Here is a 27,534-nt window from a genome sequence, read left to right as displayed (position 1 = left end):
TATTATATGCCTATTACCTCCCACGTACAATGCCAGGGCCCTGAGATGCAACAGTAAACAAGGAAAGCCATATAATCCTGCCCTTAAGGATCTGCCAGCCTCACCTCCATTTCTGTAGGCCCTTGTTGTTCCCTGTGTCTGGAATGAGCTCTGTTCAGTCACTTACCATCGTTTCTGCATGTTCATGTCTACACATACTTCAAGGCCCAGTTCACTGACCTCTGTCTTTCTTGAAGCTCGTTCTCACAGCCTCTGGCCAGAAGTCATCACATTTGCTACAAAACCCCTCCTTGTGGTGCTTTTTATCTTGCATTATAGACACATGAAGATTTTCTTCTTACTCTCCTCCTAGTACAGGCTCCCTGAAGGCAGGGGCTGTGACTTGCTGTGTTTGCCTCTTACACAGCACCTTGCATAATGCCATCAATGCAGTTAAATATAAAATAAGTGTTTGCTGAATAAATTCAGAAATTAATGAAAATTTACTTACATTACATCCAAAATACTATATGTAACTTGCTCTTTATTAATCCTAAAAGTTAAATAAAATTGATTTTATTTTTCTGTGAGTATATACCAGACACTCAATAAATAATTTGAGGGTGAATATAATAAAATTGCAGTGGAAAGTAGACAGAGGAAATGTTTATGGTTATAGGCATATTTTCTTAAATAAACTATAGTTATTTATAAGGTATATAATAATATAGGGCTTCCCTGGTGGCTCAGATGGTAAAGAATCTGCCTGCAATGCAGGAGACCTGAGTTCAATCCCTGGGTTGGAAGATCCCCTGGAGGAGGGATACCTTATAATAATATGAAGTATTTACTTGGAAAGCTATCTTAGAAATTTGAATGTTAAAATTTTCATGCCCCTTCTTTTACTTCTGGTAATAAATTAGCTAATAGTGTCTTTTACTGGTAGTTTACATGGGAAAGAAGGAATGAATGTTCAGACCTGCATTCAAATCCCAGCTCTGCCATCGACTGATTCTGTTGCCTTGGCTGAGTTACTCAGTCTTCATTTTTGGCTGTGAACTTCCTAATAGACTGCCTTGCTCATCTTTGAATCTCCCATTCCTAGAACAGTGCTCTAGTGATAGATACTCAGTGCTTACAGGATGGATGGATGGATGGGGAGGATGAAAGGAAAAAAGGAAGGAATAATAAATGGAAGAATGGATTGATAGAAATTATGTACATCGTTTGTCTACTCTATCTTGAGAATTAACAGTGATAGTTATAAAGCATGTTATGTGATAAATCCTCAGTTCACAGCTAATTTTATTTTGCTTTTCAAATCCAAAGACTGCTATTTTAATTATGGGGTGCTTTCTTTGATCTTATAGTCACCATGGTGTTTATTACTTTTGAGTCTGTCCATTTGGGGCATATCAATAATGTGGTTCACTTTAAGGTACTATATTTTGTTTCACTGCATATCAAAAGAGTATCAGTGAGGTATATTGTGTTTTACATTCTAAAGTGTTATCCTTTGGAAGTTAAAATTTAAGTTCTAATAAATTTTCAAGCCCTATAACAAATTATAACAATTTTGTCACTCCCCTCCAACATTGAAAACTCCCCTTAAAAATATAATGCAGGCCATTAAGTTGCTAAGATTTATAAAGCTCAAACTATTTTGACCAAATGATCTTTCTGCCATTATGTTGTTAGTCCTATTGCTTTTTGAGAGTATTAACTTTTTTCTGGCTTTTATTTTTAAAATAATTAGTTGAGATGATGAGAACTACTCATGTCAGTGGTATTCGTGTGTTTTAGACAATATGAGAAAAATGGAAAAATTTGTATTCATTCAAATCTGAATAAATAAAAAGTTGGACACAGATAATATATAAGTAATGCTTCCATTAAAATATATATAAAGTCTTTATGGTCAGAGAACTCTTTTCCACCAACTCTGAATATGAGATTTTTAAAAAGTTGTTACTTTTGCTGAAGGTAAAATTGTTCACTGTATGAAATAATTCAATTTACTTATTTTTTGATACTTAGTCTTCAGCATGAGAGAATCCTATGTTTTAAAATTGTGTTTCTTCTTCTTCATCATCTGGAGGAGTAGTTATGTTTGGTCATGTTAGTATAGTTCAGTTGTTCAGTCGTGTCCGACTCTTTGTGACCCCATGGACTGCAGCACTCCAGGCTTCCCTGTCCATCACCAACTCCCAGATGGTCATGCTATGCTTAAGTAAATTGCATATTCAGGACCTCTAAACTGACACAGTAAATTATAGGGCATTTAAAATATTATGTGGATGGGACAGATTCAATTATTCTTGGACTCCTTTGAGAAAGCCACTGTTAGCAGTAATTCACAGTAGTAAACAAATGATTAACAAGAAAATGGTCTTTATGACACTTAATAAGCATTTCTAACTGCCCTGGGACAGAATTAATTGTAATACCTAGATGTAGAAAACAACCTGTGTCTTGCTTAGAGTTTCGCATTTTTCTCTTAAGATGCCTTTACTCTAAAGATGATCTTAATGAAGTAGCACTTAATATCAGAACTGTTTTCCTAGGCTCGTCATTTGGGCCAATTATTCCAATTCTTTCTTCCCTCTGAAACTGTGAACCAAAGCCATTAATTAGTAGAAAAGCAGAGTTACGAGTCTCTTCCTTTTCCTCCAATTAGTGGACATATTAATGAGCAATAATATGAGTGAAAGGCAGGCAACTGAAGAAAGAACAAGAAACAAGGAAAGACAATTTTTGAAAATAGATTTGGATCCTCGGGAGCTCAGATTGGGCTGCCCCTGTGTGATCTGCAGGCCGTTATCACTGAATTTGAAACTCAATTTCTTAACTGCGTCTTTAGCCTTATCCAAAGAGAAAACTGGATTTCTAGAGATTTCTTCTGTGTAAGGCAGTTCTGCTAAAGCTTCTTAGATAACAGTTCTTTTTTTTTTTTTTGCCAACTTTTCACTTTCAGAAGAATAAACTACAACCACAGCCAACTTCAAGAAGCATCTTAATCTCTCTAGGCATTTTGGCTCTCTTGACAGCTAACATTTTCGAGGACTCTAAAGAAATTCCAGGAGCATTTACTTTTACCCCTAATGTTGCTCAGGTTCTGTCAGACCAACTTGACAATTAATTTGCTATCAAGTCACTGCCATCTGGTTTGTATGACATCAACATACTTTTTAGCTAAATTGTTTGATTTTTTTTAAATCAAGAAATTTCCCAACTCCAAATGTATATATAAATAGAGCTCAGAGTCTGAGCTAAAAGCACTAATAATTACAACCCCAGATACTCTGGGCAGAATATAAAATACTACAGACTGCTGAAGGCCTGTAACCATAGTCTAAAACTTTCATTTTCTTCCTTTTCCTGTAACATTATAGCACAAAAGGTTAGATTAGGTCTGCTTAGTAAAACTGGGTAAGCAAACCATTTAAATACTAGCTAGGCCTACCGCCAAAATAGATTCTAATTCTTCCTCTCCTGCCCCTTTGCAAAATATTGTCTGAATTTTGTTACTGCAAAACATTGTGTACTAATAAGTTTCTTTCTGCTGACTAACAGGTTTTGGATTCAGGGAGAATTAAAGAATATGGCCAGCCATATGATTTGCTACAAAACACAAACAGTCTATTTTATAAGATGGTGCAACAACTGGGTGAGGCTGAGGCCGCTGCTCTCACCAAAAGAGCAAAACAGGTGAGCCTGCTGCAGGGAGTTGTGGTTGAAGTTTGTCTCCAGGGTTCACTTCTCACAATCTCCACCAGGGGTCTGATAACAAGCACTCTGTGCCTTTTTAATCAGAAGCCTCCAGAAACAAAAGCTTTATGACTGGGTCTTAACAGGTCCTAAGTGGAAGGGATCTGAGAAAGTAAGGCAGAAGAACCTAAGTAACTTCTCAGAGTCCCAGGTTAGAAAATGTTAGTAACCTCTCTGCCTCCAGAGTTACCATATTCACTGAATTAAATGTGCCTCAACTTCTACTCTGGGCTTCTTTAAAGATAAAATCAGAAGAGTCACAAAAGGGACTCCAAGAGGTTTTGTTTTCATCTTTCAAGTGGGGTGGTGCTGCTACTAAGGGACCACATCTCTGGGCAGCATTACATAATGACATCCAACACTTAGCTCAGCGTGCTTTCAACCTGCAGTTTGTAGTGTCAGTTAATTCCTGTGAGGTTTCATTGTCTCAGTTCACAAAAGAGGCAGCTGATTGCAGAGAGAATTTAAGTGATTTTTTCCAGGGTCAGCAGCGGTCCCAGGAGAGAGAGGTGAGACTGGGCCTGTCCATCCCAGGCTCAGCCCATCCATGAGAACTCTCCTAATAACCATTCAGATGTCTCAACTCCCTTCATAACTTGGTCTGTGAAAAAAAAAATGTCTTCTCTCACTTGTGTTGTCAGCCGTTGTGGTCTACACCTTGGCAACAGATGAGAGAAAGAAAGGTCAGAACAGTGGCTCTATAGATAGGAAGCTAGGTCTCAGCATTCAGTTCCAAGTATTTCAGGCTGCAAAGTAAAGGCCATTTTGGTTAGAAATTGCTAAGAACAGCATTTTCTTTATAAAAAAATTACATTGAGAAGGGCTACGGGGAAAGGAATGAACTGATTTGGGGAGGACTTCCAAACAGTAGAAAGTGAAATGCATTTCCTTTTGTTCTTTTGGCTGATCTTAGTTTCACCAAGAGAGTACATAAATATATAACAACACAAAATGTGGCTAGCTTTAAAAAAAAATGGAGGAGGGAGATAATATGCAATGAGCCACCAGAAGACCTTATTTTTAAACCCTTGCATTATAATGGAAATAGCCTCAGATCATCCAGTGGGTGAAAGAAATTTTGCAGAATTTCTAATTTTTCTCTTTAAATGACATTTTAATATTTAACATTTCATATGCAGTGTTGTTTGGGTGGTAGCAAGTATGCAAGCAACAAGAGAAAAATAAAGTACACTTATTATGAAGGTGGATGTCTTAGTGCTTTTCTATTTCATGTATGATATCCACTGTCTCTCGTGATAACTTTGTTGATAGGACCCGCTAATGTATTCGAAGCCAGATTTTATCAAACAGATCTGGAATCATATGTCTAAGTGACACAGCTTAGTATGTGAGTCAGACTCAGATAGTCGGTACATTTTAAAGATTCAAAACTTTTCACATTCTTGTTTGGGGGAATAAAATGACTATTGAAGTGCTTTTACAACCAAACACACTTTGAAATAAGAGCTCACAAACCTTGACATTATTTCATTTTGTTTGGTGCATCTGTCAAGAAACTGAGATATGATACAGCTATTAACATTTGATGATTGTGAGCAGAGAAACTTGACATTTCATTTCCTTTATGTTCTGGTGATACATTTATCAGAAAACCTGTATCTCTTCCAGTTCAGCTAGAAATTGGTAGAATTCAAGAACTTGGAGGCCTGGCAAGGACCTGCCCTATTATTTGGTATCATCTTCCATTTTAGAGAAGTTGTTTGGTAGAGTCATTTTTAAAGCTTTTGATTCTCTTTTCACTCTTGGGACCCACTATCCACAGATCACATTCTGAAGGCCCCATAGCTGTTTTTCCATGGAAATTAAATGCCAGGATATTTCATACATATATGCCAGCATTTCAATGATTATCAATCAGATTTTTATAAAATACAGGATTGCATTCTGATATTAACATCCAAATCTATTGTTGCTCATTTTATGTGTGAAAAATGACAAACCTTTATGCAGAAGATAGCTTTCCCAGCCTCTTTGTCAACCTGTTTTTAACTTATCTCCAAGTTTTGAGTCAGTAAAATAATTTTGCTTTTTAATTTAATCTAGTAACAAAGCATATCTGTGAATCAGAACAATCAGAACTCTAGTGAATCTACAGGTTGTTTGACATTAAGCCCAGCCCCACTGAGGTTTTTAATGGGGCTGCTTCCTCTGTAGAATAAATGCATCCCTGGTTTTTTCAATTATGCCTCCACTAGTGGTATGATTTGCCTCACATGAAGAAGTGGAGATAGATGTGCGTTGCCTTAGGATGGAGGACTTTAAAACTTTTAAACATGTTGTTTTTATTTGTCTTCTTCCCCTTCAGATACACCTCAAAAAGAAATAGCCAGATATCACTCATGGTGACCTTGTGGTTATGAATGCTTCCAGTGGATGACCCTTAACGGCAACAATTTTCACATCAGTGCCATGTGATCCTACCATGATGTCAAGTTTATTTCAAAGGCATTTTTCCCAATAGTTTTTGCACTGAATAAGCTGTATTGTACTTTTAAAAAAAACCACCAGTAACAAATGTTTACATAAGCAATGTGTTTGTTTGGACTTTTTGCTCCAACTTCACCCAATTATTTCTAGCCTTTTAGTTATATGTTATACTGTTTGTTTTCTTAGCCAAATCAGAGATTCATGCTGCCAGTTCAGCTGTCTACCAGGTTTTATGCTTTGAGAGGCTTTATAACCAAAACTCACTTTCTAAGGTATAAGACATAGTTATCACAGATGTTTTTTTACTCTTTCCAAAATTACATATTACTTTCTAACTGTATCAGGAATTATGTTTATTTGAAGACTGTATAAAATTTTCATCTTGTCTCACCATTTTCTTTAACAGAACTAGGCTGTGTTATTCTAGGCCTCTAATTAAAATAGTACAGATAAAACTAATAGGAAAAACAAAAGTTATGCTTTAGTTTAAGTAACAGAGGAGAGAGGTTCTACCCACCAAATTAAAAGAGACATAGTTAAAATACAGAAGAACAATAATTGATTATATATTCCAGAAAAGAAAAAGAGAAATGTGCTTTCAGGAGTCTTATAGGTGATTTGGTAATGGATATTTATGTGATCTTTGATCATCTTCTGGATGGAAAATTTTATTATATTTTATTTTTTATATTTTTTTACTGTGGTAAAATATATATAACATAAAATTTGCCATTATAACCTTTTTAAACATATAATTCAGGTACATTAATCACATTCACACTGTTATGCAACCATTACCATCTAGTTTGTTTTTGGTAATTATTCTAGGACAATTCAGTTTGTTATTCCAGCAGTCACTTTTGGTTTTATTTCTCTAGAAATTAATCTATACCCTGTGAGTCTTGAGCTTGATTGATATATTATTTATGATAGCTTATGTGTTTTATCTCTATACCATCTATAATTGTGTTCTTTTTTGCTTTTTCAGTTTCTTTGAAATGGCTCCCTTTTTTTCTTGAATAATCTTGCATGACATTTTCTTAATTTTCAAAGTATCCATTTTTTTGGCTTGGTTGACCTTTTATGGTTTTATATTTTCTAGCTCATCATATTATGTTTTCTTTCTGTCAGCTTTTCTTCATTTGAGATTTTTTTTTCCTCTAAATTTTTGAATTGGAAACAGATTAATTTTTAACTTAATTTTTTTCCTATATGAGTACATACAGTCTAAGTCTTGTAGCTGTAATCTATAAGTTTTGGTACTTAGAACTGATTAATAATCATAATTTTATGTCTTTCTAATTTCTAATTTAATTAAATATATCTTTACCCATGAGTTATTCATAAGTGTAATGCTCTCTAAGCCTAATTTTAATAACTTTTTTCTATTAGATTTAACCAAGTGAAATTGCTTACATTTAATCTTTTTTTCTAACCTATAAAAATGGCAGTTTCATATGGTTCAACGTAATTGTTTTCTTTTGTTATTAATATATAACAATTTCATTTTGACCAGAGAACATTAAATTGTGGATTAGATTGAGGATTTTAAACCAAAGGTAATCACATTCACAATGAAGTCCTTATTTCTACCATTTTCTATTCTATTTAGGGGGTTTGAAATGTTATATGTATATAACCAGTAATTTTCAAATAAAACTTCTCAAATACTAGGATTTTGTTGTTGTTGTTGTTGTTAATGTACTGCAGACTGGTTCTCTGGGATGCAGACTCAGACAGACTTTAGTGTTGGGATGTGTTTTAGAGGTGCCCTTAGGCTCAGCATTTGTAGAATCAGGGAGGAACAGATTAGGGCAGAGGAAAACATCAAGCTGAATCACTGTCCAGACGACCTTAGCTGACTCCATGTGGTGTCTGGAGTGAAGATGGCCCTTCAGGGTTGTCCTGACATGTCCACTGGCCAGACGTTTATGTCTCCACCTGGATGGGTCATTGCATGCAGTCTGACCCCAGAGTGGCTGGTTGTTTAAGGTTGCCCACTGGCAGCACTTCCAGAGCAGTTGAGCAATGGATCCTTGAAGTGAAGTCTGGACAGCATGTCTCCATGTCTCCCCATGGCGTGTATCACAGCTCCAGAGGTAGGTGATTAGAATCTACTGTGGTGGGAAACACTTAGTGATTGATGTTTAAGTCAAAATGATGACTGAGTGAGTCTCTTCAATACCCTGTGGTCTAAAAAAGAGCAGGAGACCCATGTAGGGGAGAAATGCTCATTCTCCAGGGTAAGTCCAGCTGTTACCTCATCTAGGAAGTCACCTGAAGATCAGTCATCATCGTAGGTAATTCATATTTTTGTTATACCCTGACCATATCTCTTTTGTTTAAAAGAACTATACTTGATTTGGTGGCCTGTTGTTGCTATGTTGTGATACTTAATTTTTAAACAAGGGACCCCGTTCTTTCCATTTTGCACTGGGCCCTTTAAATTATGTAGCCTGTCCTGACTATGAGTTTTTAGGTGGTCCATTTTCTCAGTAAACTGTGAGCTTCTAAATAAAGTCCTGAAACTGTGCCCTATTCACTTTTAAACTACATCGTGCAGCACAGTGTCTGTCACACTGGGGGGTGCTCAATAAATGTTTGCTGAATGACTGTTGACTAAGAACAATAATTCCTTCTAAACTTTATGATTTTGAAATTTTAAGAGGTAGCCTGGGATAACAGAAAGCCCTGGCTTTGGAGTCAGTCATACAGATCTGCATGTCAGTTCTTTCTCTGTCACTTGCTTGCAGTGTGTGTACCCAAAGAATGTACTGTCCAAAGTGGGACATCTGAGAGTGAAAGGAAAGCAGTAACCAGCCAAGATGTCAGGTCAACAAACTGGCACCATCCTTGGCAAAATAACCATGTAGCCTTAGGTACATGCTTGGGTAAGTGTCTCAACCTCTGAATTTCAGCTTCTTCACTTGGAAAATGAATACAGTTCCTGCCCTTGAACCATTTCTTTGGTTAGGATGGTAGATGGGCCAAAAGCCTCCAAAGATACAGAGGGGAGTCATTGACTATGGTGATTGTCAGAAATATTAGGGTTAGGGTTAGGGTTAGATGGGTTAGGGTTAGGGTTAGCCTCTAGTGGAGGAGAGCAGAATATGTGTGGATGAAGGTAGGTTGGAGACTATAGAATGTGTATTCGAGACAGTCCTCATCTGATGGCCTAAACCAAACTGTTCTTCCTTCACATATAGTTAACGTAAACACAGAGGAGGAGGACAAGCTCTGGATCAGCCTTCCAGGAACAAATACTGGCTCCTGGACAACATATTAAGAATCAGAGACATTACTTTGAAAAAAAAGTCTATATAGTCAAGCTATGGTTTTTCCAGTAGTCATGTATGGGTGTGAGAGCTGGACAATAGAAAAGACTGAGTGCTGAAAAATTTATGCTTTTGAAATGTGGTGTTGGAGAAGACTCTTGAGAGTCCCTTGGACTGCAAGGGGATCAAACCAGTCAATCCTAAAGGAAATCAACCCTGAATATTCATTGAAAGGACTGATGCTGAAGCTGAAGCTTCAATACTTTGGCTATCTGATGAAAAGAGCCGGTTCATTGGAAAAGACCCTGATTCTGGGAAAGATTGAGGTCAGGAGGAGAAGGGGATGACAGAAGACCAGATGGTTGGATGGCATCACTGACTCAATGGACATGAGTTTGAGCAAACTCTCGGAGATAGTTAAGGACAAGGAAGCCTGGCATGCTGCAATCCATGGGGTCACAAAGAATTGGACACGACTAATCAACTGAACAATAACTGGGCATTGCACGCTGGGTTTGGATGCTAGTTCTGCTACCTGTTAATCGTGAGCTCGCAAGGTTGGAAAGCCCACTGTGCTTCAGTTTCTTTGTCTGAAAGTTGAGAAGAGAATAGCACAATTCTTGGAGGGTTGTTGCAAAGATTAAATATGATAGTGGAACAATGTAGTTTGTCTATTAGTGCTGGCCCATGAACTATTTGCAACTAGGTCTGCAATAAGTACATGAAATTCAAGAAAGATAGACGTGTGTAGCCATCTGCTGTTGCAATGACACCCACACACTCACGATGGTTGGGATCCTGAACAGACCAGAGACCAGTGTGAGTGTTGTACTTGAAAGGGAAGATACACGTGGTTGAGCTGCACATGAGCTAAGCACAGTGGTATTGTTGATTAGTTTGCAGCGGGTTGGCTTTAGTGGTAAAGAATCTGCCTGCAATGCAGGAGACTAGGGTTTGATCCCTGAGTTGAGAAGATCCTTTGAAGGAGGAAATGGCAACCCATTCCAATATTTTTGCCTGGAAAATTCCATGTACAGAGGAGCCTGGTGAGCTAGAGTCCATGGGGTTGCAAAGAATAGGACATGAGTGAGTGTGCATGCATTAGTAATGCTTCTTAAGACCCACTTGACTTCACACTGCAGTATGTCTGGCTCTTGGTGAGTGGTCACACCATCGTGCTTATCTGGGTTGTTAAGACCTTTTTTGTACAGTTCTGTGTATTCTTGCCACCTCTTCTTAATCTCTTCTGCTTGTTAGATTTTTGCAGCCAAAGATGGAAAAGCTCTACACAGGCCGCAAAAACCAGACCTGGAGCTGACTGTGGTTCAGGTCATAAGCTTCTCCTTGCAAAATTCAGGCTCAAATTGAAGAAAGTAGGGAAAACCACAAAACCGTTCAAGTATGATTTAAATCAAATCTCTTATGATTATACAGTGGAGGTGATGAACAGATTCAAGGGACTAGATCTGGTAGACAGAGTGCCTGAAGAACTGTAGGGGAGGTCTGTAACACTGTACAGGAGATGGTGACCAAAACCATCCCCAAGAAAAATAAATGCAATAAGGCAAAGTGGTTGTCTGAGAAGGATTTACCGTGATATTTATGTTTAGAATTAGACCTTACAGGCTTCAAAATGCCCTACTGTACATTAACACTACTTTTAATAGCATTAAAATTTACGAATAATTATGTCCTTATTCAAGTTTAGAGGGATTTTCCCCCCTTATGTCTGAAAACAATACTGTGCACGTATTTATTCCCATTCTTGTTTTTTAATCAGCAGTGTGGTCCTAATGTTGAAGAAAGTACATGGAAGCACAATAGGCCACTTTAAAACACCTCGGAGTTTTTTTAAACACAATGTTTATGTGTAAGCTTTTAATTTTCCTTTAAAAACAGAAAGAATATGGATTAACTGAGATTTTTATTTTTAAATCTAATAGTCCAAGAACGATAAACTCATTTTCCCCCAAAACTAGAAAAGCTGGGAAAGATAGATAATTTGTTTGAATTTACAACTAAAAGATAACATTAATAGAAGGAATACCATGCCCCAATACCAAGGCCTATGAGACCTTCATTTATACTACTCCAGGATCATCTAACCTGTCTTGGGGGTCAAATTGAGATTGTATGATTTTTTAAAGGAGAACCAAGATTAAGATTTAGATACATTAAGAATGTTTTACAGAAAGCTTTCATCAGACAATTTTGACTAAATTCTCTCTTTCACTCAGCAATCATGCTTGTAAAACAAGCCAAGTTACAATTATCCATCCCAATAGGTGGAAGCTTTGGATATTCCAAACTAGTATTTGATCCAAAAGGTAAATCATATTTAATTTTGGAGGACATTATGTGAAAAAAAATTAAAATTTGAAGACTACCTAGGCAAAAAGTGTGTCTCTGAGACAGAGTTTATATATCAAGTATAAATGTTGTAAGTAAGAAAGTAACAGTCAATAGAGAACTGAGGATTTTAAACCTTATATTTTATAACAATGGATTTTAAAAAATCCTTGAGTTTAGACTACTTCTGATAAGACATAAGATAGATAGGAAGAAGGCAAAACTCTTTTTTGCAGTAGAATACTAACTTACAAGTGTAGAAAGATTGATAGAAAAATACCATACGGCAGCCATAGTTGTCATAAATAATTCAGAAAAAAATTGTCAATGCCTGATAAATGAATATAGGGTGAATGTTTGGGGAGTTGAGGGAAATGGCATTTTCATAGACTCAAAGTATCTTCCTAGATTAATTCTTAGGGAAGAGTTGTATTTTTAAAGTGGAAAAATCTGGCACACACCAGGCTATGTAAGTGACCAAAGTTAACATTACCAATGATGGACCTACTGACACATCATTTGGCTCTCAGTGTGACAACAATACATCATTTCTACGATGTTGGTAATTACCCCCACTCCAAAGAAGAAAAAAAGCATAGCAGGAGTCAAATCAACAGACAGCCCAAATTGAGGACACTCTGCAAAACAATGGGCCTGTACTTTTTAAAAATGTTGGTGACAAAGACTGAGGCAGGTTTTAGCTCATTAGACAAGTTTTAATTTTGTGAGTGTCATGTGCACAGCTCCCGGCAAGCTTCACGGCTCCAGTCTAGCTTGGGGTGAAAGCATAGAAACATGCACAACCTTGCCTGGGAGCATGTGGACTCGAAGTGCTTACTGTTAACAAAATTAGTTTTCACACAAATGGGATACAGCATTAGGTTATTTTTTAAAGGGGTAACAATGTCAAATGCAGACTCACTTGTGAGCCAAATTCCCAGGACTCCCATTCACTCCACTGTTGTTGGAGGGCGGGGCCCCTGTGAAATCCCCCTGTGTTCTGGGAAGAGGTTCTGTCAATAGCGGAGCTGCAGTGAGGACTGGATACTTGAGGCTCCATAGGCAGTTGAAACACAAATCATTGTTTGTTGCTGCTCAGAAGTGCTGTAGATGCCCCCAGACTGTGTGCTCTGGTGTAAGTTTATTTTCTCCAGAAGCCTCTCTCTTTCCTCTGTGATACGTACATATTTCTACCTGGAGTTGTGCCAATCAAATTTTTTTTTCTAGTATGTCTTTTTTTGATATGAAGATCAATTAACTCCTGTTCATTAGTTTTCTTAATGAGCTGGTTGAATTGCTCTGACTCTGCCACTAGTGGACTTTATAAGGAAGCATTGTGGCTGGCTGCTGCTGCTGCTGCGTCACTTCAGTTATGTCTGACTCTGTGTGACCCCATAGATGGCAGCCCACCAGGCTCCCCCATCCCTGGGATTCTCCAGGCAAGAACACTGGAGTGGGTTGCCATTTCCTTCTCCAATGCATGAATATGAAAATTGAAAGTGAAGACGCTCAGTCATGTCCGACTCTTGGCGACCCATGGACCTCAGCCTACCAGGCTCCTCCGTCCATGGGATTGTCCAGGCAAGAGTACTGGAGTGGGTTGCCATTGCCTTCTCATCATGGCTGGTGTGTATAGTAAACAAGCAAGTCTGCAGCCTGATTTGGAATTTCTGGCCTTCAGAACTGTGAGAAAATAAATGTCTCTTTTGTTAAGAACTGAATGAAAATTCCATCTCCCTCACATCCTCACCGATGGTATTAACAGTTTTTTTAAAATTCTAGCTACTCTAATGGGTGTGTAGTGGTATCTCATTTGGCATGTTCTTAATGGCTAGTGACATTGAACATGTTTGTTATTTTTCAGTCACTAAGTCATATCCAACTCTGCAAATCCCATGAACTGCAGCATGCCAGGCTTCCCTGTCTTTCACTATCTCCCAGAGTTTGCTCAAATTCATGTCCATTGAGTCAGTGATACTATCCATCTCATCCTCTGTCACCCCCTTTGCCTCTTGCTCTCAATCGTTCCCAGCATCAGGGTCTTTTCCAGTGAGTTGACTCTCTGCATCAGGTGGCCTAAGTATTTCAGCTTCAGCTTCGGCATCAATCCTTCCAATGAATATTCGGGGATGAGTTCCTTTAGTATTGACTGGTTTGATCTTCTTGCTGTCCCCTTGGACTAGAGGAATCGGGTGGAGAGGGAGGTGGGAGGGGGGATCGGAATGGGGAATACATGTAAATCCATGGCTGATTCATGTCAATGTATGACAAAAACCACTACAATATTGTAAAGTAATTAGCTTCCAACTAATAAAAATAAATGAAAAAAAAAAAAAAAAGAGTCTTCTTCAGCCACATAGTTTGAAAGCATCAATTCTTGCTCAGCCCTACCATGGGACCAGCTCTCACATCTCACATCCAAACAACTAACATGGAAGTAGCTCAGCCCCACCCATAAGCAGAAAATTGGATTAAAGATTTACTGAGAAGGCCCTACCCACCAGAGCAAGATTCAGTTTTTCCCACAGCCAGTCCCTCCCATCAGGAAGCAAGAATGATAATTCCCCAGCCTCTAGAATGAAAATCACAATCACAGATAGCTAACCAAGGTGATCACATGGATCACAGCCTTGCATAACTCAATGAAGTTATGAGCCATGCTATGCATGGCCACTCAAGGTGGACGGGTCATGGTGGAGAATCCTGACAAAACGTCTACTGGAGAAAGGAATGGCAAAACGCTTTAGTATTCTTGTCTTGAGAAACCCATGAACAGTATGAAAAGGCGAAAAGATATGGCACTGGAAGATGAGACCCCAGGTGAGTAGGTGTCCAATATGCTATTGGAGAAGAGCTGAGAATAGCTCCAGAAGAATGAGGAGGCTGGGCCAAAGTGGGAAGGCTGCTCGGCTGTGGATGTGTTTGGTGATAAAAGTAAACTTCGATGTTCAACATCTTTGCATCTGTTTATTTGCCACATAGATTACCTTAAGTGAGAGGCCTTTTCAATTATTTTGCTCAACCTTTATTGAATTGTCTTTTTATTAGAATTTATATGCTTTACATACAGTATAATGGACAATTTATACAAATTTAACTTTCTTGAGAAAAAAATTGCAAACTATTACAAAAAAATATTCAGTTTACACTTTACAGTATAAGACACAATATATTAAATAATATTTTAATGAACTCGATTTTACTTCTCTCCCTTTATGAGGCACTAACATTTGGAACAATAGAGCTGACTCAGACTTTGTATCAGATGCAACATCAAGTCTCATCTCAACATTTATTCTTTCTTTTGTAGCACAGAGGGTGTTGGGGCAAAAGGGTGAAGAACACAAATGGCATGTTTTGCAGTATTTGGGCATCTTGCAGTGGGCTTCTCCAAAAAGCATTAATTATTTCATGTTGGATATCTCACCTTCCAGTGTTTTTGAAATCTGAAGGCAGAAATTATTCATCTTTATTCTAAATTGTTCAACTTTTTGTTTGTTCAGAGCCATAAGTTCAACTTTTTATTTAGAGCTTCCATCTTTCAGATCCATCCATGAGAGAAGTCAAGTAGAAAAAAGTTTTAATATACAAGGAACACTGATACTCTCACAAATGTGTGCTGAGGTTATAGTACTCATAACAGGCTGATGACTGTTGAGTAGACTTAACAGTAGACTGTTAAGTAGACTGTTGGGTAGACTGTTGAGTAGGCTGCTTACCTGCCCACAGGCATCAGACTTGGATGTATCAGGTGCCCTTAATTCCTGGCCTCACCAGGTGTATTGAACCATTGTGGAAGGAACACTGTCCTGTTTGAATAATAACCTCTTTATAAATATTTAATATTGGTGTTACCTATATTTTAAAATCTATTTAAGAGGATATATTCTTGCATAGAATTTTATTTTAATGAATTTCCTATTAAAGTCAAGAAACAGTCTGAAAACCTGTTTTTGGATTCACATTATTTCACTGAATTTTATTTAAACTCTAGATGAGTTGAATTCACATTTAGCAGATGTCACAGTCACCTGGGGAAGAGGCTTGTTACTATGCAGATTCCTGTTGTAATCCACCTCACCCCCAGTACATCTGATTCAGTTGGTTCAGGTTGGACCTCCCCATTTTCCCCAAGTAATTCTGAGGAGTCTGCCAGGCACTGAGAAACAATGCACAAGGCTCTCAATTGTCTCAAATGAGATTGTTAAGTTTTCTGATAGGGCTTTCTTCTGATAACAGAGATGGGAATTAGAAAGAAAATCCTAGTTCAGAAACAAACGGGGGGGGGGGGGGGGGGGGGGGGGGGGGAAGGGATAATTCAAGTACCGTGTAACAACAAGAAATCTAACTTTTTTAAAAACAGTGTCTTCTACATATTGAAACCATATATGAAGTATAAGCCCCAGGTCCAGTTAGAACCCTGTCAGCCTAGAATTAAAAGATCTGATTCCATTCCGTTAGTTCACACAAGCGGCCTGAGTGGCCTTATGAAAATCACATGACCTCCTCAAATCCAAACAGAAAGGGACAGCTTACTCCCTCTCCCCACCCCCAGTAGTTTGGGTCCTCTGGGGCTGTGTGAATTGACTATAGGAGCAACCCCACCTTCAAGGAGCCACTGCTGTGGGGCGCAGGATGGCTGAGAGGAGCTACTCCATGGTCAAGGTCAGGAGGGGCAGCCATGAAAAGATACCCCTCCTCCAAGGTAAGGAGCAGCGGCTGCACTTTGCTGGAACAGCCGTGAAGAGATACCCCACGTCCGAGGTAAGAGAAACCCAAGTAAGATGGTAGGTGTTGCAAGAGGGCATCAGAGGGCAGACACACTAAAACCATAATCACAGAAAACTAGCCAGTCTGACCACAGGAACACAGTCATGTCTAACTTAATGAAACGAAGCCATGCAGTGTGGGGCCACCCAAGACGGTCGGGTCATGGTAGAGAGGTATGACAGAATGTGGTCCACTGGAGAAGGGAATGGCAAACCACTTCAGTATTCTTGCCTTGAGAATCCCATGAACAGTATGAGAAGGCAAAATGATAGGATACTGAAAGAGGAACTCTCCAGCTCGGTAGGTGCCCAATATGCTACTGGAGATCAGTGGAGAAATAATTCTAGAAAGAATGAAGGGATGGAGCCAAAGCAAAAACAATACCCAGCTGTGGGTGGGACTGGTGACAGAAGCAAGGTTCGATGCTGTAAAGAGCAATATTGCATAGGAACCTGGAATGTTAGGTCATGAATCAAGGCAAATTGGAAGTGGTCAAACAGGAGATGGCAAGAGTGAATGTCGACATTCTAGGAACCAGCAAACTAAAATGGACTGGAATGGGTGAATTTAACTCAGATGACCATTCTATCTACTACTGTGGGCAGAAATCCCTTAGAAGAAATGGAGTAGCCATCATAGTCAACAAAAGAGTCTGAAATGCAGTACTTGGACGCAATCTCAAAAACGACAGAATGATTTCTGTTTGTTTCCAAGGCAAACCATTCAATATCACGGTAATCCAAGCCTATGTCCTGACCAGTAATGCTGAAGAAGCTGAAGTTGAATTGTTCTATGAAGACCTACAAGACCTTTTAGAATTAACACCCAAAAAAGATGTCCTTTTCATTATAGGGGACTGGAATGCAAAAGTAGGAAGTCAAGAAATACCTGGAGTAATAGGCAAATTTGGCCTTGGAGTATGGAATGAAGCAGGGCAAAGGCTAAGAGAGCTTTGCCAAGAGAATGCACTGATCATAGCAAACACCCTCTTCCAACAACACAAGAGAAGACTGTACACATGGACCTCACCAGATGGTCAACACCGAAATCAGATTGATTATATTATTTGCAGCCAAAGATGGAGAAGCTCTATACAGTCAGCAAAAATAAGAAAGGGATCTGACTGTGGCTCAGATCATGAACTCCTTATTGCCAAATTCAGACCTAAACTGAAGAAAGTAGGGAAAACCACTAGACCATTCAGGTATGACCTAAATCAAATCCCTTATGACTATACAGTGGAAGTAAGAAATAGATTTAAGGGACTAGATCTGATAGACAGAGTGCCTGATGAACTATGGACGGAGGTTCGTGACATTGTACAGGAGACAGGGATCAAGACCATCCCCATGGAAAAGAAATGCAAAAAGGCAAAATGGTTGTCTGAGGAGGCCTTACAAATAGTTGTGAAAAGAAGAGAAGCGAAAAGCAAAGGAGAAAAGGAAAGATATTCTCATTTGAATGCAGAGTTCCAAAGAATAGCAAGGAGAAATAAGAAAGCCTTCCTCAGCGATCAATGCAAAGAAATAGAGGAAAACAATAGAATGGGAAAGACTAGAGATCTCTTCAAGAAAATTAGAGATATCGAGGGAACATTTCAGGCAAAGATGGGCTCGATAAAGGACAGAAATGGTATGGACCTAACAGAAGCAGAAGATATTAAGAAGAGGTGGCAAGAATACACAGAAGAACTGTACAAAAAAGATCTTCACGACCCAGATAATCACAATGGTGTGATCACTCACCTAGAGCCAGACATCCTGGAATGTGAACTCAAGTGGGCCTTAGAAAGCATCACTATGTACAAAACTAGTGGATGTGATGGAATTCCAGTTGAGCTATTTCAAATCCTGAAAGATGATGCTGTGAAAGTGCTGCACTCAATATGCCAACAAATTTGGAAAACTCAGCAGTGGCCACAGGAGTGGAAAAGGTCAGTTTTCATTCCGATCCCAAAGAAAGGCAATCCCAAAGAACGCTCAAACTACCGCACAATTGCACTCATCTCACACGCTAGTAAAGTAATGCTCAAAATTCTCCAAGCCTGGCTTCAGCAATACGTGAACCGAGAACTTCCAGATGTTCAGTCTGGTTTTAGAAAAGGCAGAGGAACCAGAGATCAAATTGCCAACATCCACTGGATCATCGAAAAAGCAAGAGAGTTCCAGAAAAACATCTATTTCTGCTTTATTGACTATGCCAAAGCTTTCAAATGTGTGGATCACAATAAACTGTGGAAAATTCTGAAAGAGATGGGAATACCAGACCACCTGATCTGCCTCTTGAGAAACCTGTATGCAGGTCAGGAAGCAACAGTTAGAACTGGACATGGAACAACAGACTGGTTCCAAATAGGAAAAGGAGTACGTCAAGGCTGTATATTGTCACCCTGCTTATTTAACTTATATGCAGAGTACATCATGAGAAACGCTGGGCTGGAAGAAGCACAAGCTGGAATCAAGATTGTTGGGAGAAATATCAATAACCTCAGATATGCAGATGACACCACCCTTATGGCAGAGAGTGAAGAGCAACTGAAAAGCCTCTTGATGAAAGTGAAAGAGGAGAGTGAAAAGGTTGGCTTAAAGCTCAACATTCAGAAAACTAAGATCATGGCATCTGGTCCCATCACCTCATGGAAAATAGACGGGGAGATAGTGGAAACAGTTTCAGACTTTATTTTTTGGGGCTCCAAAATCACTGCGGATGGTGACTGCAGCCATGAAATCAAAAGACGCTTACTCCTTGGAAGGAAAGTTATGACCAACCTAGATAGCATATTGAAAAGCAGAGACATTACTTTGCCAACAAGGGTCCATCTGGTCAAGGCTATGGTTTTTCCACTGGTCATGTATGGATGTGAGAGTTGGGCTATGAAGAAAGCTGAGCGCCAAAAAATTGATGCTTCTGAACTGTGGTGTTGGGGAAGACTCTTGGACTACAAGGAGATCCAACCAGTCCATCCTAAAGGAGATCAGTCCTGGGTATTCATTGGACGGACTGATGCTGAAAGTGAAACTCCAATACTTTGGCCACCTCATGTGAAGAGTTGACTCATTGGAAAAGACCCTGATGCTGGGAGGGATTGGGGGCTGGAGGAGAAGGAGGCAACAGAGGATGAGATGCCTGGATGGCATCACCGACTCGATGGGCATGAGTTTGAGTAAACTCCGGGAGTTGGTGATGGACAGGGAGGCCTGGCGTGCTGAGATTCATGGGGTTGCAAAGAGTCGGACACGACTGAACGACTGAACTGAACTGAACTGAACTGAAGCTTGTGGGAAGACAGAACATTGAGATTTGGAGTACTATTGCAATTATGATCTCATTTGTACTCTAAGACTGATGATGTTTTTAAACTCTTTTTTCTAGTTGAACTGCAGGTGATATCCCAAAGTCAGAAACTAGGAGTTGAGCTAAACTCATTTAATCATCTCTGAAATCTAATGAGAACTAAGTACATCTATCCCTTATAACATGTGCAGAAGTAAAATGCTGTAGCACAAAGCATGGGGATGGGAGTGAGTAAAGGAAACATTGCCATTCAAACTAGATGGTGACAAGTTAAAAATGTATATTGTAATCACTAGAACAACTATTGGAAATTGGAAGGACTTGCTGGAGTCCTTCCTCATTGGACAGACTGATGCTGAAGTTGAAACACCAGTATTTTGTTCATCTGAAGTGAACAGATGACTAACTGGAAACGTCCCTGATTCTGGGAAAGATTGAAGGCAGAAGAAGAAGAGGGTGTCAGAGGATGAGATGACTGGATGGCATCACCAATGCAATGAACATGAAACTTGGACAAACTTCAGGAGACGGTAAGAGACAGGGAAGCCTGGCATGCTTTAGTCTATGGGTTAGACTTGACTGGGTGACTGAACAACAGCAACAGAAACAACTATTAAAAAAAAAAAAACCAAGAGGCATACCTAAAAGGATGATAGAGGGAATAGAATGGAATATTAAAATTTATTCAATTAACCAAAAAGATGATAGGAAAGGAGGAACAAAACCATATAGAAGAAACAGGAAAAAAGAAAACAAGATATAGACTTAAAACCCAACCACATCAGTGATTACAAGAAATATAAACAAATCAAACATTTTAATTAATTAAATAAAGATTATTAGACTGGATTTTTCTTTTGCAAAATCAATACCCAATTATATGCTATTTATAAAAGAATCACTTTAAATATAAACACACAGACAAGTTGAAAGTAGCAATATAGAAAAAGCTATTCACGCCAACAGTAATCCTAAGGAAACTAGGGCAGCTCTATTGATTTCAGACAAAGAAGACTTCAACATGAGGCGAATTACTAGAGATGATTAGGGTTGTTTCTTAATAATTAAAGGTCAATTCTGAAGACAAAGTAAACCTACACTTGATAATATTTACTCCGTGGTTGATTCTCCTGGTTCCTTGGCAATCCATCCCAGGTACAAGCTCATTTTTAAAATGAACCAAGGATCATTCCTTCAAATAAAAACTAGTTGGATAAAGTTTAGATCCCTTCTTTAGTTTATTATAGTTGTCACAACCCAATAAGAAGTTGGTCTTCAGGTAAACCTGATGAGAACTGTCAAGAGAAAGGTTTACAGCCTGTCCTGCACAGAGAACTTGCTTTTCAGAACAGAAAGGATATTCTTGTATTATGCTAATTTGGATATAGGAAGGTAGGATGACAAATGATTCAGAATTACTTTAACATCTGCTGGAAAGAGTCAAATAAGCTGTCTATTAGAAATATAATGCAGGCTAATTTCCTAAAGTTGTCTTAACACTTTTCTAGGGAATTATAACATGTGAGCTCAAATGGAAGACCCAGCTGAGCAGGAGGAAAAGATCTTCTTTGTCCATAGCAGGACCCAGTAAACTTTTGCTGAATGTTTTTAGAGGACAGAAAAAGGGAGGATGAATTGCACAGTTTGAGTTTTGTGCAAATAAAATATTTCCACTAAATATTTACATATGTAAATATAAAATATTTGCATAAAATGAAATATTATTATTCAGCTAGATTTTTTAATAGTGTGCTTACTGCAGGGTAGGAATGGAGGGAAAAAGGAATATTATTGGAAGAAAGATGGCAAATTGCACAAAACCATCACATTGCTGTGTGGTTTCATAATGAGGTTTTAGTCTGCTGTTACCTGAGGAAGCTCGACTAGATGGCCTTAAAGACTCTATCCGAATGTCACATCCTGATTCTTTGTTCACAACAGGCCAGAGTAGGTTTGGAAAAGAAACTGTTTTATTCAGAGATGTGCTCAGTTGCTTCAGTCATGTCCAACTCTTTGTGACTTCATGGACTGTAGCCCACCAGGCTCCTCTGTCCATGAGATTCTCCAGGCAAGAATACTGGAGTGGGTTGGGTTGCCATTCCCTTCTCCAGGGGATCTTCCTCATCCAAGGATCAAACCCGTGTCTCCTGCATCTCCTGCATTGCAGGCATATTCTGTACCCACTGAGCCACCTGGGAAGCCCTTATTCAGAGGTAGGAACACTTAATACAATTCAGACTGTACATTTGCAATTGGTATTTATCACAGATCAATTATGCAAATGGATTCAATTTGTTCTTTTCTTAAGCAGAAGAATATAAATACATAAGGGCCTCCATTAACACTAAAAATGTGAACATAGTAAAGATAAAGCTCATCATAGTAACATGGACTTCCCATGCTCATTGGTTTAAAAAATAAATTGGAATTTGTTTGACATCAATAATTTTTCCTTGAAATTGGGATGTAGTGGTGTCTTATGCATGTTATGCAGAGCAAATAGTTTATTTTCAATTTCTGTGTTCAGATGTTCATATATAATTGCAAATTGTATACAACTGGTGTGTTGTGTAAATGCCAAGGAAGTTAGCAAATGTCATGGTTGCTAGAGTAATCTACTGGTGAATTGTAGTATGGCAGCGTTTACAGGATATGAGACACTGAACTGCTGGGGGAACAGGGAAGGGAATAAAGGGACATATTAGATAGTGATTCTCTATTAAGAACAGGGGTGAATCTACCATGAGGCAATTAGAAACGCAAACATTGAAAGTATTTGATGATATTACAGAATTATTGCTAAGTATTTTTAGGTGTGATGTTGGTATTGTGGTTATGTTAAAACATCCTTATATTTTAAAGATTTGGGGCTAAGCCTGACCCATGATCTGTTTCTTATGTCCCATGAGTTAATAATTGTTTTTATATTTTTAATTGGTTGAAGGATTCCAAAGAAGAATATTTTGTTTTATAGTAAAATGGTATGAAATTCTATTTTCAGTATTCAAGGCACATGCATTCCCTGATAGCTCAGTTGGTAAAGAATCTGCCTGCAGTTCAGGAGACCTAGGTTCAATTCCTGGGTTGGGAAGACCTGCTGGAGAAGAGATAGGCTACCCATTCTGGTATTCTTGGGCTTCCCTTGTGGCTCAGTTGGTAAAGAATCCACCTGCAATGTGGGAGACCTGGGTTCAGTCCCTGGGTTGGGAAGGTCTCCTGGAGAAGGGAAAGACTAACCACTCCAGTATTCTTGCCTGGAGAATTCCATGGACTGTATAGTCCATGGGGTCGCAAAGAGTCGGACACAACTGAACGACTTTCACTTCACACTCATTCACTGACATTTGTCTGTGGCCTCGTTGGAGCTCCACCAGCAGAGCTGAGGGGTTGCAGAGATTGTGGGGCCCACAACACCTGGAAATGTACTTCTAGTCCTTTGTAGAAACACTTTGCCCACCCTGTCCTAGAGCTCTGCTATTCTAAACGTGACCTGTAGATCAGCAGAGTCGGCTTGGCCTAGGAGGCTGTTAGGAACATGGAACTGTGTCTCTAACCCAGACCTACAGACTCAAGAATCTCCAGGTTCCAGGTGAGTTTTGCTCACATTACAGTTAGAGAAGAACTTGTTTAGAGGCCCTTCTCGGGTCATCTTGTGGTTGCATAGAGGAAAAGGGGGTGTGGCCACCTGGAGCCCCTCCCCCTCCAGGCCCTGCTCTGAGCACCTGGACCCTAGAATCCCTGCTCTCAGCCGATGCTAGTCCCCTTCTGGGGCCCATTTCCCAGCCCAACAAGTGGGCAAGATACAGCTGTTTGTGGAGCGGAAGAGGGTGGCCTGAGCTTCGTCTTGAAGGCTGTAATGCTCTTGCTTGAGCAGCAGATTCCTCAGGACAGAAAGAGGGTCAGAGCCAGAGGTGGGAAGAGCAGGGGAAGGCTGGGAGCTGGGGCAGCCCCGCCCTCTGCTGTCCTACTTTCTGGCTCCGAACTCCAGGGTCCAGAAATCCCAGCCTGCCAGGTGGTTATGAAGGTGTACTTGGCAGTGTGTTAGCTTGATTTATAACTTTAAAATATTTAAACATATAGGATGGGCTTCATTATACTCTTGACCCCGGGCCCACAGATGTGAGTGGCAGGTGTGTTAGAATCTTCTCAGAATGTGCTCAGAGGACCCCCTGCATCAGAATCCACTAGGATGTTGGATCAGACCTTTGGGGCTGGAGCCCAGGACTCTGCATTCTGACCTCTCCCCTGGTGACTCTGACCCACGGCAGAGCTACAGGAGCACTTGTAATGGAGGGGGGTGGGGCATGGAGAGGAGCTGCCCCGAGGGGCAGGAAGTGTCAGGGAGAAGAGAGGGAGGTTCCAGGTCAGAGGAAAGTGCTGACCACGAGCTCACACCTTCCTGCTTCTCTCCTGATTCTCCTTACAACCTGGTCTGACCCAACCCCTAGGAGTTGGCTGCTAGAACGGGGCAAGGGTGTCCTCCTGCTGACCATGGGCTCTCGGGCTGCCCTGAAGAAGGAAGGACACAAGTCAGGGGCAGTAGGAGCAAAGGGGCTGCGGGCGCCTGGAGGGACCACACGGACCTACCTGGGGGGTCAGGCTGAAGCCGCTGAGCAGGTCTTTGGGCAGGGAGACCTCCAGATCCTGCCAGGACATGGGAGGAGTGGGGATAGACTGTGGTCCCACCAGCCTGGGCTCAAAGTCATCTGTTAGGAGCTGTATGATTTTTGATCAAGGTCCTTAAGCTCTGTAGGCTTGTTTCCTTGTCTGTAAGATAGGGGTCCTAATACCCTCTGAGCTTGCATTAAAATTAAACATGATAGTCTTTCCCTTAGGCCCATGGCACTGGTAGGACGGGCAAGTGTCACAATCTTCATACTGCCAGGAAGCTCTGTAGCCATTGACAAGACCAGACACTTCTGGTCATGACAAACAGTACAAGAAAGTCCACTTGGGCACAGCCTTGAAGGCCAACCCCTTTGGAGGTGCTTATCACGAGAAGGGAATTGTGCTTGAAAAAGTAGGGGTTGAACCAAACAACCAAATTCTGCCATCAGGGTTCAGCTCATCAAGAATGACAAAAAATCACAGCCTTTGTACCCAGTGATGGTTGTTTGAATTTTATTGAGGAAAACAATGAAGTTCTGGTCACTGGATATAGTCACCAAAGTCATGCTGATGGTGCCATTCCTGGAGTTCACTTTAAGGGTGTCAAAGTAGCCAGTATCTCTCTTTTGGCCTTATACAAAGGCAAAAAGGAAAGACCAAGATCATAAATTTTGATGATGAAAGCATGATAATAATAAATTTTTATATCCTAAGAAATTAAACATGATAGTTAAATAAAAACACATTCTGCCATGCAGAGCAGAATAAGGGGCGGTTGCTGTTTATGGGGACGCTCATTACATTACACCTCTGCACTTCTTGATGCTTTATGTCATAGGCACTTGTCACTGTGCTCAGTCATGTCTGACTCTTTGTGACCCTATGACTGTAGCCCGCCAGGCTTCTCTGTCCAAGGGATTCTCCAGGCAAGAATATTGGGATGGGTTGCCATTTCTCCCTCCAGGGGCTCTTCCTGACCCAGGAATTTAACTTGCATCTCCTGTTTCTCCTGCATTAGCAGGCAGATTTTTTTTTTTTTTTAAACCACTGAGCCACCTGGGAAGCACCTGGCTGATAAGACCAATTTCCTCAAATCCCCAGGGGGGTGCTAGTGGTAAGGAATCCACCTGCCAGTTCAGGAGACCCAAGAGACACACCTTCAATCCCTGGATCGGAAAGATCCCCTGGAGGAGGAAATGGCAACCCACTCCAGTATTACTGCCTGGAGAATCCCATTCCTCTTTCCATGGGGTCCCAAAGAGTTGTCACGACTGAGCACACACAGACCTCAGACACCAGGCACAGGAAGGCTCCAGTCATAGCCGTGTGATGCATCCATGCCTGGCCAGTGGCCTGGAGCTTCCTGAGCTTCCTTTTGCTAGAGCAACTCCTGAAGTTACTGCCGAGCTGCTCATCATGTATAGTTCCCAAGATTTCCCTCCCAGCAAATCACACCTTGGGAATACTGCTTATAGATTTGTGATGAGCTAAGGCTCAAATCAAATCCCTTATAATTATACAGTGTAAGTGACAAATAGATTCAAGGGATTAGATCTGATACAGTGGGTGAAGAACTATGGAAAGAGGTTCGTGCCATTGTACAGGAGGCAGTGATCAAGACCATCCCCCAAAAAAGAAATGCAAAAAGGCAAAATAGTTGTCTGAGGAGGCCTTACAAATAGCTGAGAAAGAAGAGAAACTAAAGGCAAAGGAGAAAAGGAAAGATATGCCCATTTGAATGCAGAGATCCAAAGAACAGCAAAGAGAGATGAGAAAGTCTTCCTCCGTGATCAATGCAAAGAAATAGAGTAAAACAATAGAATGGGAAAGACTAGAGATCTCTTCAAGAAAATTAGAGATAACAAGGAAACATTTCATGCAAAGATGGGCTCAATAAAGGAGAGAAATTGTATGGACCTAACAGAAACAGAAGACATTAAGAAGAGGTGGCAAGAATACACAGAACTATGTAAAAAAAGATCTTCATGACCCAGACAACCACAATGGTGTAATCACTCACCAAGAGCCAGATATCCTGGAATGCGAAGTCAAGTGGGCCTTAGGAAGCATCACTAGGAACAAAGCTAGTGGAGGTGATGGAATTCCAGTTGAGCTATTTCAAATCCTAAAAGATGATACTATGAAAGTGCTGCACTCCATATGCCAGCAAACTGGGAAAAATCAGCAGTAGCCACAGGACTGGAAAAAGTCTGTTTTCATTCCAATTCCAAAGAAAGGCAATGCCAAAGAATGCTCAAACTACCACACAACTGCACTCATCTCACACACTAGTAATGCTCAAAATTCTCCAAGTGAGGCTTTAAGAGTACATAAACTGCGAACTCCCAGATGTTCAAGCTGGATTTAGAAAAGGCAGAGGAACCAGAGATCAAATTGCCAACATCTATTGGATCATCAAAAAAGCAAGAGAATTTCAGAAAAACATCTACTTTTGTCTTATTGACTACACCAAAGCCTTTGACTGGGTGGATCACACACACACAAAAAAAACCTACGGAAAATTCTTAAAGAGATGGGAATACCAGGCCACCCAACCTGCTTCCTGAGAAATCTGTATGCAGATCAAGAAGAAACAGTTAGAACCGGACATGGAACAACAGATTGGTTCCAAATTGGGAAAGGAGTATGTCAAGGCTGTATATTGTCACCCTGCTTATTTAACTTATATGCAGAGTACATCATGAGAAATGCTGGGCTGGATGAAGCACAAGCTGGAATCAAGATTGCTGGGAGAAATATCAGTAAACTTATATACGCAGATGACACCACCCTTATGGCAGAAATCAAAGAGGAACTAAAAGAAGAGCCTCTTAATGAAGGTGAAAGAGAAGAGTGAAAAAGCTGGCTTAGAACTCAACACTCAAAAAATGAAGATCATGGCATCTGGTCCCATCACTTCATGGCATATAGATGGGGAAACAGTGAGAGACTTTATATTTGGGGGCTCCAAAATCACTGCATATGGTGACTGCAGCCATGAAATTCTTCCTTGGAAGAAAAGCTATGGCCAACCTAGATAGAA

The 27,534-nt window shown here is 40.0% G+C and overlaps 1 protein-coding gene and 1 pseudogene across 1 annotated transcript in view; both read left to right on the top strand.

The window, feature by feature from the left end:
- Positions 1 to 7,273, top strand: part of LOC122686763 (ATP-binding cassette sub-family C member 4-like) — a 201,940-nt gene extending 194,667 nt beyond the window's left edge. The window contains 2 exon segments of the mRNA XM_043892002.1: positions 3,553 to 3,687; positions 6,074 to 7,273. Coding sequence (XP_043747937.1) covers positions 3,553 to 3,687; positions 6,074 to 6,145 — 207 coding nt within the window. The 3' untranslated portion in view covers positions 6,146 to 7,273.
- Positions 7,274 to 20,098: 12,825 nt separating this feature from the next.
- LOC122686693 lies at positions 20,099 to 25,159 on the top strand (annotated as a pseudogene).
- Positions 25,160 to 27,534: the final 2,375 nt, after the last annotated feature.

The sequence above is a fragment of the Cervus elaphus genome, chromosome 30 (genome assembly GCF_910594005.1).
Source record: "Cervus elaphus chromosome 30, mCerEla1.1, whole genome shotgun sequence".
Classification (NCBI taxonomy): Eukaryota; Metazoa; Chordata; class Mammalia; order Artiodactyla; family Cervidae; genus Cervus; species Cervus elaphus.
The sequence above is the reverse complement of the archived record's forward strand: the minus strand, read 5'-3'. Positions and strand labels throughout refer to the sequence as shown.